At 47.0% G+C, this 17,258-nt stretch overlaps 1 protein-coding gene across 1 annotated transcript; it reads left to right on the top strand.

Annotated features, from left to right (window-relative positions):
* Positions 1-155: 155 nt before the first annotated feature.
* Positions 156-16,878, top strand: heatr1 (HEAT repeat containing 1). The gene is made up of 44 exons (XM_014998613.2): positions 156-234; positions 957-1,111; positions 1,193-1,409; positions 1,824-1,965; positions 2,043-2,144; positions 2,238-2,378; positions 2,712-2,923; positions 2,999-3,132; positions 3,207-3,294; positions 3,916-4,135; positions 4,260-4,367; positions 4,467-4,565; positions 4,639-4,724; positions 5,192-5,388; positions 5,473-5,594; positions 5,679-5,876; positions 6,291-6,465; positions 6,559-6,707; positions 7,184-7,376; positions 7,466-7,638; positions 8,280-8,432; positions 8,521-8,739; positions 8,899-9,030; positions 9,121-9,224; positions 9,475-9,621; positions 10,199-10,317; positions 10,400-10,521; positions 10,609-10,737; positions 10,836-11,057; positions 11,158-11,287; positions 11,736-11,917; positions 11,987-12,039; positions 12,142-12,265; positions 12,470-12,610; positions 12,996-13,291; positions 13,371-13,521; positions 13,593-13,775; positions 14,349-14,483; positions 14,563-14,667; positions 14,753-14,915; positions 15,833-15,987; positions 16,067-16,225; positions 16,417-16,525; positions 16,663-16,878. Exons 2-44 carry the CDS (start codon positions 970-972, stop codon positions 16,749-16,751), a joined length of 6,420 nt encoding a protein of 2,139 aa, XP_014854099.2. The 5' UTR covers positions 156-234; positions 957-969; the 3' UTR covers positions 16,752-16,878.
* The last annotated feature ends 380 nt before the right edge of the window (positions 16,879-17,258 follow it).

The raw sequence follows: 17,258 nt of genomic DNA on the forward strand, positions 1-17,258 counted from the left end.
ACATATAAATAATGTGTATAAAATAAACATAATATAGGTTATATGTTGCTGGGAGTAAACAAAAAGCGTGAGTTAATCTCCACTCGTCAAAGCCTCAGACGAAGATAGTATTTGTTTGGAGTGAGCCATCTTTCCATCAAACTTTGTCAGCGTGGTGAACCGGATGTAGAGAGACGTTTCCGGCGGCGCAGACACGGTTGCACGTGTGTGTTTTGGGGGCTCCTTGTCGCTTAGGTAGGTGCGGATATGTCCGTAAAGTTTTTTGATATATGTTGTCAGTGTGTGTTTTAGTTTATCTGACAACAGGTAACTTTTATATCCCACAACGCTGATTAAAGTGATAAGTTATTATTTACAGTCCGGAGATAAACAGACAGTAAGGACCGCATGCTTCTTTCCGTGTTTATACCGAGCTATACAGAATTAAACGGATTATTATTTTACTGATTAGAAATGCTTCAGACGTAGTTGAGAGAATTATTTGATTTATTAAACGCGCTGGTCTAAAATCATGTCTGATTACTGTGAAACTGGACCGTGAAGTTACGGTCGTAGTGTCCTGTTACCGGTTTAATAATTAAATTCAGATTGTCAACACGTTATTGTATTGGGTGTACGTTTCTCTTTTTTCCGTCCAGCTGTGAACTAAACCCACTAAGCTGTTCCCCCCTTTCCGAATACATAAAAAAAAAAGAAAAAAGAAAAATCTAGTCAGTTTCACTCCTGGCTTGATAATCAAATGTTAGACTAGGGGAGTTGTGAAGTGGAAGAAATGTGTGTGTGTGTGTGTGTGTGTGTGTGTGTGTGTGTGTGTTTATTTCTTACAAATAGAACTCTGAAATGTGTGGCGTGCATTTGTATTCATTGACCTACAACTTCCAAAACATTCAAATGAAGTGTGTTGAACTGAAGCTCAGTTTTATGTGTCTGTGTGATGATGTTTGTGTCTCCTTCAGATCGGAAGCCATCATGACGTCCTTGGCTCTCCAGCTGAAGAAGCTTGCGCTGCCTCAGAGCGATCCCAACCTGCTGAGACGTAAAGATGTCGTCTCGCTGCTTTTTGATCCCAAAGATGCTGCCACCATGGACAGGAGCACTTTCTATGCACTTGGTGAGCCTGAGCCAGAGCCAGACACGGAACCGCTTCCTGTTCTCCCTCTTAACAACTCCGCTGTTCTCCGCTCTTCTCCAGGCTGCACCGGGCTGGAGGAGCTGCTGGGAATCGAGCCGGCTTTCCTGGAGTTCCACGACACCCTGTTCAGCCCCGCCTCCATGACACTGGAGCGCAGCGTCCAGTCCAAAGAGGTCAACGAGAAGCTGGACGCAGGAATCTCGCTCTTCCTCACGCGGCTCTGCCCGTACTTCCTGCTGAAGCCAGCTCACAAGTGCATTGAGTGGCTGGTTCACCGGTATGTCGCTCTGCTTCACATCACACCTAAGTTAGTCTTTTCCTTGGAGCACACTCCAAACTGTGACTTTTTAACAATTTCTTACAGTTTTTGTTGCTTTTACAACATCACAAATGCATTGAAGTTGTATGTTTATCTACAAATAAAACTGTAGATAAATATATGTTTTTATTTACTTAATCATTGGCATTTTTGGCGGGATTGGTCCTCTTTGGTACTCTTAAAGGTACAGTCCACAATTTTAAGCTTAGGGTGGGATATGGTTTAGTGTTACAAGCTCTAAAGCTTCCAGCAGAGTTTCTGATCGGAACTCTTCGGGTTCTTATCCAACACCTGGTTCTGACCCGTTATCGACTCGCTGATGAGGTAGAGGTTAAGACATTCTGGACTCACGCCTGGCGTTGTGTCGTTCAGCTTCCATGTCCAGCTGTATAACCCCGACAGCCTGCTGGCCTGCGCGCTGCCGTACCACGACACCAACCTGTTCGTCCGAGTCTTGCAGCTGCTGAATCTCAAAGAAGCCACGAACCGCTGGAACTGGCTGCAGTGCTTACAGGTCCGGATCCATCCTCCGACAAGCTCTCTGGTTCTGGTTCTGCTCTGTGCGTATTTAAAACATCTTGATTGTTGCAGAAACCGGGCGTGCCACTCTCTAGAGGGACTCTGATCACACACTGCTACTCAGACCTGAGCTTCATGGACTTCATCTGCACCCTGGTGACGCGGTCCATCCAGGTGACCTCACCGACACGCATCGCGTCCAAAAGAGCAGAGGTTTGTCCTTCCGATATACGACGAGCTCTAACAGGTCTCCGTTCTCCTCTGCAGGCTTACTCTGGACACTCTGAAAGCTTCTCTCAGCTCCGAGTCATCTTCTCTTTCTACGCCTGCACCATCGTCCCCGCTCTGGATGCTGTGGACAAAATCTCTGACACCATCATCGCCAAACTGCTACCATATGTCCAGATGGTAAAAAAAAAAAACTGAACACACAGTCAAATTTTGCTGCTTTTATTTAAAGAAGTAGCACAGCTGCATAAGTTTCCATCCTCTTGTTCTTGACATGAGTGTTGTGATGTGGACCGTTTTGTGCTCCAAACATGGATAAATTCATGTGTTTCTGTTACAAGTGGATGAAAATGTCTGACTGGAACTGTGGTCTTGTGTTAATGATCCGGTCTCAACCAGGTGGCGCTCTTCTGTTCGCTAACTCACACCGTCTCAGGATATGATGTCATTGTTTAAAAAACATAAGAGGTTAACTGAGATCCGGTCCCGTTTGCTGCCTGGTCGTCTCTTCAGGGTCTCAAGTCGTCCCTGTCAGACTTCAAAGCCGCCACCTACATGATCGTGTGCCAGCTGGCAGTGAAGGTGGTGATGGAGGCCAGTCTGGTCGACAGCCTCGCCGTGCACGTCAGCAAGTCTCTGCGCAAAGAGCCCGTTCTGGCCAAGGAGGGTCTGGGCTGCCTCATCGTGCTGCTGCAGAACCAGAAGCAGGGCTCTGTCAGTCCCAGGTACCAATCAGAGGTGGTTGTCGTGCTCGGCGCAGGTGTGCTCTCTCCTTAATTCTGTGTTGCTTTTGTGCTTAGGGCGCTCAAGAGTCTGTGCTCGATGCCAGGCCTGGTTTCCACGCTGCAGGTCATGGCGCAGAGCCATGATGTCGGCCCTCTGCTGGGGTACATGCTGCCTCAACTGGTCCGCGGTTTGTTCTGCAGCAGCTCAGGTGAGACTGTGAAAATTTTAGGTGTAGCCATGTCTTAACTGGGATCAGAGTTTAATGGGTAGTATCTGTAACAGATGAGAAAGGGGCAGACAGATTCAACGTGCTGGAGTCCATCATGAAATCTGTCCCCATGACCAAAGACTTGGACCGAACCGTGGCTCGGTAAGGCTCCTATTCCTATCCTATTTGCCTGTTTTCATTTTAGCATTTTAGCGTCATGGGTTGTTTTTCTGCTTTAAATATTCAAACTTGTTTTTAAGAATTCAATATATAAACGGTAAATGGACACACACTTATACACCGATATAGGCATGCAACATGAAGCTGGAATCGAACCCACAAACTTGCGATTACAAGGCGACCGCTCCACCCACAGAGCCACGGTCATCCCATAATTGAATGAGAAAATCTTTTTGTTTCAGATGTTTGGAGGTGTGAACATGATATCTACCATGTATAATAAAAACATATTTTCCCTTCCAAATAAAATATGCTTATTTGTTAAAGTAATTTTCAAAAGTTTTTACTGAAAAATGTTAGTCATATCCCTCCAGAATATTCTTGTTTAATGTCATACAATGTCATCATTTAAGTTTCCATTAAACACAACATTAGTACAGAACATTAGCATTAGCTTCCACTAAATACTATCTGTTTGATACCATATCTGTAGATGGAAGATTTAGAACCAGAAGAGACTTCTTCAATCAGACCCTGACCCCTCGGAGGGCTAATTTTTTAGAACTCTCAACATTATTTGACCTGTTTTTGTTTCTACTGCAGTCTCGTCCTGGAAGCGTATCTGAATCAAACCGAGCGCTCTGCTGAGGACATGTCGGCCCTCGACCAGCGCCTGCTGCCTGTGGTCCGACTGTTTGAGTCCAGGTACTGCCGAGCGCTGGACTCCGTCCTCGCTGGTCATGTGATCGACAGCGGCGACCCGCAGCAGAAACGTCTCTTCCACCAGTTCCTGACTCTGTCCATGAGCAGTGGCAAATTCCAGGTTAAAAAAAAATTCTAAGTTTTTCTCTTTTAAAAAAGAAAAAAAACAGACCAGCATTGATCATTTCTAATTCTCAACGGAGAGAAAGACTTGTTTTCACTTCCCGTCCGACGATCTCTGTCAGATTTTAGAAGACACGGACACGTCGCTGCTCCTCAGCCTGAAACACCCGCAGCCTTCGGTCCGAGTGGCGGCCATGGATCATCTGATGAGCATCGTCACGTCTGAGCAGGTACGGCTGGAATGTGTATTAAAAACAAACGGCGAGGAGGATTTCGCGGCCCTTCAGCCGCCGTTAGACGCCTCACCGTCTTGCGTCTCCTTCGGACAGCGGCAGAGCTTGGATGAAAAGTTCCTGAGAGACGCCGTCGCGGAGCGCCTGAACGACGACGTTCCAGAAGTGGTCACTGCCGCTCTCAGGGTCCTGCAGGTAAGTGGGATAAGTCCCTCTTTGCTCCACCGCTGTTTGGTGCCCCTGCTCACTGTAGTTGTTATTTTTGCAGATGCTGCTGGATGTTTTGGACCCAGAGGATGTGGTGTCATGGCTTCTGTCCCTGCTGCAAAGAGTTCATCCACCAGCTCAGCAGTGGTCAGTGAACTAAACGCATTTATTCCTCCAGAAGGTTTCCCTGTCGGATTATAAAACTTCAGACAGCTGACCACTTAACTCAAATTACTTTGTGGTAAACAATTAGTTTAGTAACTGAGTAATTTGTCAGTTATTCTGACAATTAATCAAGTAATTTAATAAAAAAAAGGTCTCGTTCTGTTGTAGCTAATGTAGAGAAAATACTAGTAAACAATGCACTTAATTTTTTATTAACATTTTTATTAAATACAGTACGATACAAACATCACTTTTAGTCTCAAGTTTGAATTATGATTTTTTTTTCCTAAAGTACAGATGACACTAACTTTTACAAATTAAAAAGCAAATTTAAATTGAGGCATTAGTAAACAATTCATTTTATATTATACTTCACTTTCAGTCTCAAGTTTGAACTACGAGAAACTTTTAGATGAATCGTTACAGCTCTACTCTGTCGCCTCCCACAGGACGCCTGTGCTGACGGAGGCGGTGCGTTTGCTGTCTGATGCCCGGTTGGGAAAGGGGGACGCTGAGTTTCTGCAGAAAACGGGCTGGAAGTTGTTGCCCTTCCTGGTGATCACCTCGTCCGAGGTGGGAATCGCCCACTCCGTCGCCCGGTCCTCCATCTTCAGCCAGCACCCCCTCACTCTGAGCTGGGCTCAAGGTGACCAACCTGACAACTTCCTGTTTAAAGGTTTTTAAAATTCTTGGACTTTTAACGACAAACGTCTTGTTTGCTTCCCAACAGAGCTCCAGAAGGTGACGAAGAAGAGCGCTCAACCCGACTTCGTAGGCGTGGCCAACCAGCGTCTGGTCGCCACGCTCACCAAGAACCTGACCAGCATGGAGCACTTCTCAAAACGGGATGCTGTGAGTCGCACATCTGAGCGCGGAGCTCTTCGCGAATCCGCTTTTTCCGACAGGAACGTTCACGGATGCGTTTGTGTCGAGCAGCTGGAGAAACTGGTCCTGCTGGCGGAGCAGCAGCGGGGCGCCGGGCTCGGCGGGAGGCCATCCTTCCTGGTTCTGACCCAGACTCTGCTGCTCAGCCTGGGGGATCTGAGCGAAACGCAGCACCTGCTCACCGCCCAGAGGGTCTACACGCTGCTGGAGCCCCCCGTGCTGGACGTGATCCGGAGCGACAACGCCCAGGTGAGTTCTAGCTCACGGGAAGTCCAGTTAGCTGAGCGGAGTCGGCCCACTCTCTCCTCACCGTCGTTAACCTTTGCAAAACTTTTCATTTGTGACGCTGTCATTTTAAAGATATTAATAAATGTTTCCAGAGGTCATCAAAGGTCAACCAGCCCACCTCTACATTACAAAATCAGTCAAGTTTGGTGTTAGTAAGCCATGCTAAAAATATTTTCGTTACACAAACCAAGACTAAGGAAGTACAGTCAATTTATCATATGATTTATAAGTTTTGTTTGATTTTGTTAGTGTGAGAGTGGAGGGGTTATGAAAACTTTTTGTTTTTAAAATCTTAAAACCATTGACGCAAACAAAACAAAATTGCTGCTGTTGTGGGAAACGTAGACTGCAGTTTGCTCCTCTGTGACATCACAGGAAGTCGGGTGTCCCGTCCCGGTTCCGCCCACCTCCTCCGAAGCCCTGGGCGTCTACCTGAGCCGATGCGAGCAGCAGCCAGGGCAGCGTCTGGATCGGGAGTTCGGCTCGGTTCTGATCGCTCTGCTCAGGCACTTTATCTCCTCTCTCAAGTGTCATGACGCCTCCTTTAAAGGTAAAAAAAAAAAAAAAAAAAGGCACTTGTAACATGTGATGTTTGGTGTGATTTAAGAGCTTTGAATAGGCCGATCACATGTCTTTGTTACAGGTGAGACCTGGTGGAACCCAGAGAAGATGGACACCAACACCTGCTGCTACCTGGGCCTGATCTGCCGCCTCTTCAGTGTCATCATCAGCGGCGCCGCAGAGGGCCCGGTCGCCGGCAGCTGCAGGGAGCTGATGAAGCAGCTCGTCCAGGTGAGTCGTGTAGAGCAATATTTCTTCTCCCCAAAATTAAATGGTATTGAACATCTTTCCACGTCGCTCAGTCCCTCCAGGATTTCATGGTTGCTTTTGTGATTTTTTTATTTTTAATTTTTTTTTGCAATCAAAATTGCAGATTTTGTGGTGCTAATTTATAAATATTTGCAAAGAAATGTGCAATATGTGCACATATATGCTTATGTTGTTAAATGTGACTTTTTCTTTTACACCCCACATCGTTCAGACTATAAAATTGACACAGAGTTGTAAAAGTTGGAAATACTGCCACCCGCAGGTTGGAGGTAGAAGTCGTGTAAACCCAATGGGTTTGACCACATCTGAGGAAAAATTTCCACAAACTCACAGTCATGCGTTAGTTTGAAAAAATGTGGGAGTCTGTTGATTTTGTGTGAATTTCTGCGATCACAAAAAAAAAAAAAGAGTCCAATGATTACACATGTCTCCATCAGGTTCATCTACAGGAGCCCATCATACTCTTTAGATTCCTGTGCCTCATCTGGGGATACGGCAGTAACCGCGGAGACCAGCTGGACGTGAAGGTGGGCGCCGTCCTGCAGACCAGAGCGCTGTACATGGGCCGGGCTCTGATGGAGGTCCAGCCGGCCTCCATCCTGAACGAGCTGGCAGCTCCGGACTCACCAGGTGAGGAGCGGTTGCTCTGCAGGTCTGATTTTTTTGGGGGGTTTCTCTACTGGGACTTCAACTGCTCTCTTTGTGTCTCCTTGCCCCAGTCGTCATGTCCTTGGTATGCTGTCTCAGATCTCCGGTTCAGGAAGTCCGGAGGGCCACCCTCAGCACCTTGCAGACCCTATCGGGAGCCAGCAGCTCCCCCTTCCGCCCAATCATAGAGAGGCTGCAGAAAACCTCAGAGGAGATCATTACTGACGCGTCGTATCTGAGCACGGTGAGCTTTTCCGTCTCTAAACGCGGCATGCTCAGGATTCGTACAAGATCCTTGAAAACTTGACAAGGATTTTCAAGGTTTGGAACGTGCTATATTTCTGTATGTAGTCCTTGAAGGTGCTTGGTATTGTTAGCTGAAATAAAGCTGAAATAATCTTCTGGGAGGAAAGACTCCTCACTGAAAGTCAAGTTATTATTGTGTTATGACATTTAAAGTGAACAGAAAAGTCATTTACCTTAGCAAAAATGGATTTGTTCAGCGTAACAAACATTTATTATTTCTAATTGCTCAGTGAGTTCTTGATCTCTGTGACCGAAATAAAGGTGGTTTTAGGTTTTAGACGTTAAAATTAGTTGAAATGTGAGGATTATTTCTTTGCTATACGAGTGTTTTGTTCTCAGACCAGTCAGGTGTACAGGGTGTGTGTGAGAGATTTTTCAAAACGTTTTCCCTATCGTAAGACATTAATAATAACAGTAACAGATGCATATAACAGTGCATAAAACCATGTGGTCCCTGGAAAAGTTTGAAAACTTACCTTGAAAATGCCTGAAAAGTGCGTTTGTGGGGAAAAGTGTGCGATCAGTCTGAACCTGCTCCTTAACTTGTCTAAATCAGTAATGAGTATTTGTCACCTTCAGGTTCTCGGCGTTCTTCATGACGAGTCTTCGTCCGGCAAAGCGAAGTCGCGACAGGGGAAGCTGCAGGACGCGCTGCAGCAGCTGCTGAACTCCCGCTGCCCGACGTACACCGCCAGCACCCTGCTGGAGGCCCTGAGCTCCGTCAACGGAAAGGTGCGAATGTTTCCCACGCCCGTTATTTTATTTAGTTTTAATTTAATATCGTTTTATTTCACGTAGTTCTTATTTCCCGATCTTCCAGTCCGTCCTCTCCACCCTGCTTCCCACTCTGGAGCATCTCCTGGTGCAGACTTGCCCCGACACGCCGTCCCTGCTGCAGTCCGAAACCCAGCTTCTTCGGCTCGTGCTTGGGAAGTTCAACGAGGCGTCGGCGCCCCTGCTGGCCGAGGACGAGAACTGCATGGATCTGTTCGTTAGAGCTCTGAAGTTGGACACCTGTCAGATCTTCGCTCTGGAACAGGTTGGGGGCCAGAACACTGCTGAATCCAAATTTCTCAGTTTGCTGAGACGGAAGACCATCCTGATTTTATTTGACGGTTTAATAGTCGAAACATATATTAAAACCGAGTCCACCAAATAAAACAAGAATTTAAAAATCGTTCAATGTCCGTGTCTCCAGATCACAAAGCCGTTCTTCTCGGCCCTCGGAGACCAGAAGGCGCAGCAGAAGCTCCTGTCGGTGATGTTCGACCTGCTGGCGGAGGGCCGCAGCACGCTGGTGGCCAACACGGTCGGCAGCGTCTTCAAAGCGGTGAGAAAATCTAAAGGAAAAAGAAAAGTTAAAGCCGGCGTTCCGTTAAAAACTTTCAACGGTCGACGCTTTACCCATGTTTTTTAACAGATCGCCATCGATGCTCAGCTGGTCGCCAACGAGCTCGCTCCTCCAGACAGACCAAAAGTCAGCGTCACGGTCCAACAAACCCGCAGGAGCAGAATGGCTCAGAGGTACTCACCGTTTCTCTTCCTCACGTCAGGCGGGGTCCCCGTTTTTTTTTTTCTTCACACCATTATGATTAAATTAAAATGACGACCGTGGAGATCCATTCCAGTATTTAATGCCTTTTGATCATATTTCAACCTGTTTTTATAGTAGATGCTTCATGTTGTGGGGCACCACAGGGCTGTCTGTTTGGACCTCTGTTTTTTGACTTCAGAGCTGCTTTACTGATTTTTTTTTTTTTTTTGGTCTGGTCAGGAAACCTCAGGAGAGTGACAGTGTGTCTCCAGAGGGGGGCGCTGTGCCGTGGCAGAGAGTCACACTGATTCTGGAACTGCTGCAGCACAAGAAGAAGCTGAAGAGAGCCCAGGTGTTGGTGCCTGTTCTCTTCTCTCTTCTTTCCAGGTAACAAATAGCTGCTTCCTGTTTCGCATTTTTAAATCATCATGAAATAAAATCTTTTAAGCAGAGCTCAAAATCTCCTTAAACCCCTTTTTCCAACTAGCAACAAATCTGGATAGGATGGAAAATGAACCAACGAATGATTACATCGAGCCTGTTTTACATTCTAGGGGAAATTTTACATGTTTATTATGTTTTTATTGTATCTGAAAGTAGTCCTATGTTAATTCTTTTGCCAGCTAGCAACAAAGTTACCAGTTTGATTAAATAAGTCGCGCAATTTGTAAATAACTAGTGACAGAAATGCTGACATTGTTGGTATATTTCAAGTAAATTTTGTATTCCTACCTGAAAATGACTGTTTCGATTTATTTGGGTTCAGATTCCAGCTGATTCGTATGAAATAGAACAGGAGATGAAACTGAAATTGCTTGAAAATAAAACTTCAAGCTGTTGCATTTGGTTCCTGAAGAAATCGAGTAAACAATCAAAACCTAATGGGTAGAGTTTGACGAAAGGGGGGGGGGAATGGCACGCCCCTTCGCCAGGCTCTGATTGGTTACTTTATTGGTCTCACCAGGAGCCTGGAGCCAAGTGCAGCCGATCAGACAAACATGGAGTACACCAAGCAGATGCTCCTCAGCTGCCTGCTAAACGTCTGCAACAGGCTGTCGCCCGACGGAGGCCCTCCAGCTGCAGGTGAGGAGGAGGAGGAAAAGGAGGCGGAGCTTCCAGTTTCCTGTCTGAACACGAGCTCACGTTTTGAATCTGTTCTCCGCAGACATCTTGGACGAAGAGAAGTTCAGCGTGGAGCTGGTGGTCCAGGTCATCAGGTCGTCCGACATGCCCCAGACTCATCACCACGCCCTGCTGCTGCTGGGCGCCACCGCCGCCATCTTCCCCGTAAGCTCCGCCTCCTCTGACAGGCGCATACCTGTGTAAATAAAGAACGTAAGAGAGCTTCCCGTGTCATCTCCCACCCCCCTGCAGGAGAAAGTCCTCCACAACATCATGCCCATCTTTACCTTCATGGGAGCCAACATCCTGCGGCTGGACGACGCCTACAGCTTCAGAGTGATCGAGAAGACGATGCAGACGGTCGTCCCGGCTTTGGTCCGGGTGAGCTCGGTTAATTTACAGCGGAGATCGCCGCCGCCATTCCGCCGGCAGGAACGAAGAACCGAGTCTAACGCGGCGCTGATCTCTTCCCCTCGCAGGCCCACCGCCTCTCTGACGGCTCGTCCGCCCCCGTCATGGTTGCCGTGGTGACGAGGATCATGCACGTGTTCGCCGACGCGCTGCCTCACGTGCCCGAGCACCGGCGCCTGCCGGTCCTCGAGCAGCTGTTGACCGCGCTGGGCCCCGCCCACTTCCTGTGGATCCTCGTGCTGCTGCTGCTGAAGCTGCACGCCATGCAGAGTGGCGGCGCCGGCGACAAGGTGACGCAGGCTCCCTCCGTTAACTTTAGGGAGATGTTCTGTGTGAGTTCCTGGATTTTTAAATGGGGTGTTTCTGTTTTTGTTTTGTTTTCCCGTGCAGGACGCAGCTCTGGAGAGCGACATGGACTTCTGGGTCTCCCTGTGCTGTCAGTTCGAGGTGAACCAGCAGCTCAACTCCCTCATCAGCATCCTCAACTTTCTGCTGCAGCTGCCGGACGATAAGGATGATGGTGAGACCCAGGGAATTACAAAATCTGCTCCTGACCACGTCACTTCGGAATAATAATTCCTGTAGGCCTGAAACTAATTAATTGATTGAGATTAATTAACAATATTGGGAATTAGCTTAGTAATTGACCTATCATTAATTAGAGTGCATGGACTCAAAAAGAGGCCATTTGCTGAAAGGAAAACATGTTTAGAACAGTAATAAAGCCAAATCTGTACAAAAACGATTTGGCTTTATTACATGTTGCTTTTAAGGTAAAAAAAAAAAAACCTTCTTTGTCTGCAGATGTCTTCTACACAGAACTCCTTAAGTGCCGTAGTTTTAGCTTTATCTGGTTCAAATTCAAACAGAAAGAAACATGCCAGCCCTACATTGTTTTTGCTGTTAAGTCGAGCAGAAAAGCCTGAGCTTTTCAGATGTTGGCATTTGAAGTATTTGTTGTGTTGCAGCCGCAGCGAAGCCGGCGGTTCGCCGGCGAGCAGCCAAGAAGAAAGAGGGCGAGCCGGAGGAAAAGACGGAGGACCTGATCTTCAGCGTGGAGACTCACAGCGGCAAAGAGCTGCGGCACTTTAAGTTCCTCTGCGTGTCCTTCATGGCTCAGCTGCTCGGCTCCAGCAGCTTCATCCAGAAGGTGGGAAGGAAGAATCTGCCGCCGCAGACGGGGAAGTCTGCATTTCTAAGACTTCCTTTCTGCTTTCAGGTCTCGGAGGAAGGCGACGACGGCAAAGCTTCTCTGCAGCAACTGCAGCAGATGTGGGTACCTCTCGGGAACACAAGTGGGAACGCCAGCTGGAACGCTTCTCTGAGTACATTTGTGTGTGTGTGTGTGTGTGTGTGTGTGTGTGTGTGTCGCAGGCTGCTGGAGAAGATCCTGCGCTACATCCACTCTGTGGCTCGCTGTGTGGAGGACAATGCCGACAAGCCCACCGCCAAGTTCTGGAGAGTTCTGCTCAACAAGGCCTACGAAGTCCTGGACAAGGTCAGCGTCACGATAAAGACGTTCCCTCAGGGTTCAGACCTCAGAAATGCTTAACATTTCAATTAGGTATTTTCACGGTTTGGAAATTACCGGATAAGGTGCTTCATATTCAAACTGCTGGGTTCGATTAGGATCTTTACACACACCTAACATGTGTTCGCGTGTGTGAACCCTGCTCCCTTTAACACCCCGACTCCCCTCCAGGTGAACGCCCTGCTGCCCACAGACACCTTCATCACGGTGATGAAGGGGCTGATGGGAAACGAGTTGCCGTCGGTGCGGAGGAAGGCCATGGAGCTCCTCAACAACAAGCTGCACCACCGCACGCAGTGGGACGAGCAGCAGGTAACGTTTCCCGGTGTTGCCATCAAAACCCGTTGTCAATTATAACTTAGTTTGAACTTGCGTTAGACCCTTAAAAGACAAGCATCGATTAAAGCAGAAAACAAACCTTCCAGAGACTAAATGATGCAGAGAAGGTCTGGGGAAGTTTTTTATTTTTTATTACACATTGAAAGCGTCAAATAAAACCAATTAATACACATACATTGTACAATCACAGAGCAGAAAAAGCCACTAACACTGCAACATAGTTTCATTTACAATTATTGGAACTAAAACTGATTGATTTTAGTGTACTGACAATCAGAGGTCCAATAAAACTGCTACCCTGGCAATTAATTCATAAATTTCTTGTTCTGACCCCGGAGTTTCTTTGCGCTCGTCCCAGGTGGCGTCGCTCCTACAGCTGACCTCTGACCTGCTGAGCATCGTCGGGAAGAGTCCCAGCAAGTCGTCCGAGGAGGCGGAGCAGGCCATCAACCGGCAGACGGCGCTCTACAGCCTCAAGCTGCTCTGTCGCACTTTTGGCTCCGCCCACAAAGACGTCTTCGTCCCCGTCCTGCAGCAGGCCGTGGACATCGTCACGGCGACGACGGAGGACAAGAACGTGACGGGCAGCGCCCTGCTCTGCATCGCCGAGGTGGTCAGCGCGCTCAAGACCCTCGCCATCGCTCAGTTACCCAGGTAACGGGGTCGCGCCAACAGGCCGGCTCGGTGTTTCTCCAGCCCACCGCTCACCCTCGTCGCCCTTCGCCCCCGGCAGGTTGATGCCCGCTGTCCTGCACATGCTCAACGACAAGAAGGAGCTGCTGGCCAACGAGATCTACCTGCTCAGCGCCGTCACGGCCCTGCAGCGCGTCACCGAGACGCTGGTGCACTTCGTCAGCCCGTACCTGCAGGACATCGTGTTTCAGGTATGTCGCCCGGAGCCTGGCCGTCCCGATTGGACCAGTGACCTTCACCTTCCTACTTCCTGTTTCTGCAGGTGTGCCGCTTGACCCGCCTCACAGAGAGCTCGTCTTCTTCAACCTCATCGTCGTCATCGCCACGTTCCCAGCTCTGCCTTCGTCTGTCGTCCCTGAGGAACACGTTGGCCACCAACCTGCCCCCCAGGGTCCTGCTGCCCACCGTATCCAGGTGTTACAGCTGCATGGTGGAGGACAGGAAGGTGAGTGGCTCAACACTTTTTTTTCCTTTTGTTCAGTGAGAAATCTAGGAAATATTCCGGCTTTTCCAATAAAAAATTTGTTGTTTTTGTTTTTTTAATTGAGAAAAAAAAATTAAATAAATTTCATAAATACAAAGAAAAAACTAGGAATAGGACACAGAATGTGAAATAAAGTGTGCCAGGGGCTTCTACAAAAAAATATTGGTACAACAAAAAACTAATTTCCGGCTGCATTTGTATTTTTTTTTTTCCATGAAAATCAAAAATTTAATGCTCAAACTTTATAGTGAAAATTTAGCATCAGGGTTACAAATGATAAAGTTACTACATGTTACAACTTACAGCTGGGTTCTACTGTTTTAATACATTTAATCATTTATTATATTCTGAACTCTTCACATCATTTTTTTTCCACTGTGAGAGTTTGTTTTGTTCCAACAGAAAGCAGCTGAAGATAGAGAAATAACCTCTTGTCGATAGATCATTTTGATGTCTTTACAAGTGGAAGAACAAACAAACTTTGCCAACAGTGGATAAAAAGTTTAATCTCTGTGCTGCTCCGTTTCCCTGCAGGGCCAGCTGGCGGCGCTGATGAGCATCCTACAGGAGCACATCGGTCACATGGAGCGAGAGCAGCTCAGCGCCCACCAATCAGAACTCACCACTTTCTTCCTGACTTCCCTGGACTTCCGGGCCGAACACTGCCAGGTAAGCTGAAGCAGAATCGGTTCCCCACGGACCCGACTCGGGTCAGTTCGGACCTGACTGGCTCTCCTCCTCGCATCAGGGCGACCTGGAGAAGGCGTGGCAGGTCGAGGGCGGAGTCATCGACTGTCTGATCGCCATGGTGATGAAGCTGTCGGAAGTCACCTTCAGGCCGCTCTTCTTCAAGGTGACGTTCGCGTCGATCCTGAGGTTCGACCAGCATTTTCTGCGGAAGCAGAAATCGACTGAGGCCGTTTGTTTGTCTGCCGCAGCTCTTCGATTGGACTAAATCGGACAGCAGAGACCGTCTGCTGACGTTTTACCGCCTCTGCGACCGCATCGCCGAGCGCCTCAAGGGACTCTTTGTGCTTTTCGCGGGAAACCTGGTGAAGCCTCTGGCAGACGTGCTGAGACAGACCAACAGCTCTAAAACAGGTTCCTGATCCAGACAGAAAACATGACTTACTTTTATTAAAATATAATCATCTTTTCACACTCGAACTAATTTATTTCTCTATATGAGGTAAACTGTCTCTTGTAATAGATAGAATAAACTTTACTGTTCAGAATTAAATAGTAACATATTTTTATTTTTCTCTGATTGAACTTTAATAATAGGTTAATAGTGTATTTTATTCACTATGCCTTTTTTTTTACATTTAAATTTAGGATGTTTTGTTTTGTCAGTTGTATGGCATGATGTCACTGTAGCTGTTATCACAAAAGATTTACTTTTAATATTCCTAATTTGATTATATTCATAGAAAGTTTGGGGCTGGGCAATATGGCTTAAGATTATAAGCATAAAATTAAGACTTTATTCTTCTAATATTGCAACTTTTTTCTGATAAATAAAAATCAAAACACTAAAATCGTACCCTGGCCCTAATATTCCGTTATAAAGTTGATCTGAATTCAAAGTCCAAATAATTAGAAGCTGTAAAATATGCTACCAAGGGCGCGCTGACATGACTCTGACCTACGGAAACAAAAGGAACACATTGGTGGTAAAAAAAAAAACATAAAAATTTCCATAACTAAAATCTAAAACTTGGATTTATTGATAAAATCCATTTATCAGCTAGCCCTAATTTAATAGAATATGTATCACTTTATTTGTAAGACATAACAGTAATTACAATTTCTATTATCTATTGGCAGCTGACATATTAACATTTTTTAAAACTGTTTTTTATTCTTAGTTTAGGAATTGTTTTGAACTTTTCACTTTTATTTTGCCAGTTTTTATGAGCTACAAATTTCAGGCTTTAGCAGTAATGTAATAATAATCGTTTTATAAATGTTTTGCACCTGGTAGATGACGCTGACCTTTGACCTCCCGTCTTTTCCAGATGAGCTCGTCTTTGACTCGGATCGCTCGGAGGAGAAGAACTGCCTGCTGCTTCGGTTGGTGCTCGACGTTCTCCAGAAGATCTCCCTGTACGACATGCAGAAGTTCCTGAGCCGAGAACGGGCCGACTCCCTGCTGGGCCCGCTGGTGGACCAGGTGAGACGCAGCTCCACGTTCCAAAGCTTGGAACCTGAACGCGATCCGAAGGTTCCCAATTACGTGTCTCTGTGTGCAGCTGGAGAACGCCCTGGGCGGGCCGGAGGTCTACCAGAACCGGGTCGTCCAGCATCTGGTTCCCTGCGTGGGTCAGTTCGCCGTGGCGATGGCCGACGACTCTCAGTGGAAAACCCTCAACTATCAGATCCTGCTCAAGACGAGACACAGCGACTCCAAGGTGAGCTCAACTTTGAGTTCCGCCTGCGAGTAACGGATATTTTAGTCATGGATTAAGCGATACTCCAGATGATTGATCGATTAATCAATCGATTCTTCAAGAACTGATTCATCACCATTAATCGTTTCATCCCTGACCACCGCCTTCCAGGCTGTTGATCCTGAATCCGAATATCCTCTCTTCGTCTGCAGGTGCGCTTCTCCTCCCTCCTCATGCTGATGGAGCTGGCGTCCAGACTGAAGGAAAACTACGTGGTTCTGCTGCCCGAGACCATCCCGTTCCTGGCCGAGCTCATGGAGGGTGAGGACTCGCATAATTGACTTGGTTCTCAGTTGGTCTCCGCTTAAAAATCAGGGTCATTTCAGTGGAAGCTTCCTGTGTGTGTGTGTTTCTGCTGATATCGTGATTAATGGCGTGTGCATGCGTTTGCTTTGCAGATGAATGTGAGGAAGTGGAGCAGCAGGTCCAGAAGGTCATCCAGGAGATGGAGAACATCTTGGGAGAGCCACTGCAGAGCTACTTCTAGTCCGATACAATACCACATGGAACACGTTTCAAAGAGCGACACGGGAAACACCGTTTTCCCCTCCAACTGATCCTCTGAAAATAAAATATTAGTTTTTATACAAGGAAAATAAACACTGTGATCGAAATCGCGTTTGTCTGCTTCCATTTTTAACAATGACGAGGAAACTGAGCGTAACATTTAAACCGTAATGCAGCGACTAACTTGCAGGCGTTGCTATGGAGTCCAGTCAGCAGTGGTGACGCCTGCTCGGTATAGTTTTCCAGTTTGGTGGGAACATGAGTTGGAATCTTTGTTTTTGTTGTAGTTGTTTTTTCTTAGGGGGTTTCTGATGTAATGGAAAATTTTATAATGTGCTTCTCATCCCCTCTTCTGCTTTAGGTATTTCTGCATAGTCTTTTCATGAGATTGGTCAAGCTGCTCTCAACACCTCTGCAGTGTCATGTAACAGCAGGGGAGAGCTCCTTGATCCTGGAGACTAAGTGTTACTTCCCCAACGTAGAACTT

This window comes from Poecilia mexicana, unplaced genomic scaffold, assembly GCF_051168715.1.
Source record: "Poecilia mexicana isolate PSO_F unplaced genomic scaffold, ASM5116871v1 scaffold_19, whole genome shotgun sequence".
Lineage (NCBI taxonomy): Eukaryota > Metazoa > Chordata > Actinopteri > Cyprinodontiformes > Poeciliidae > Poecilia > Poecilia mexicana.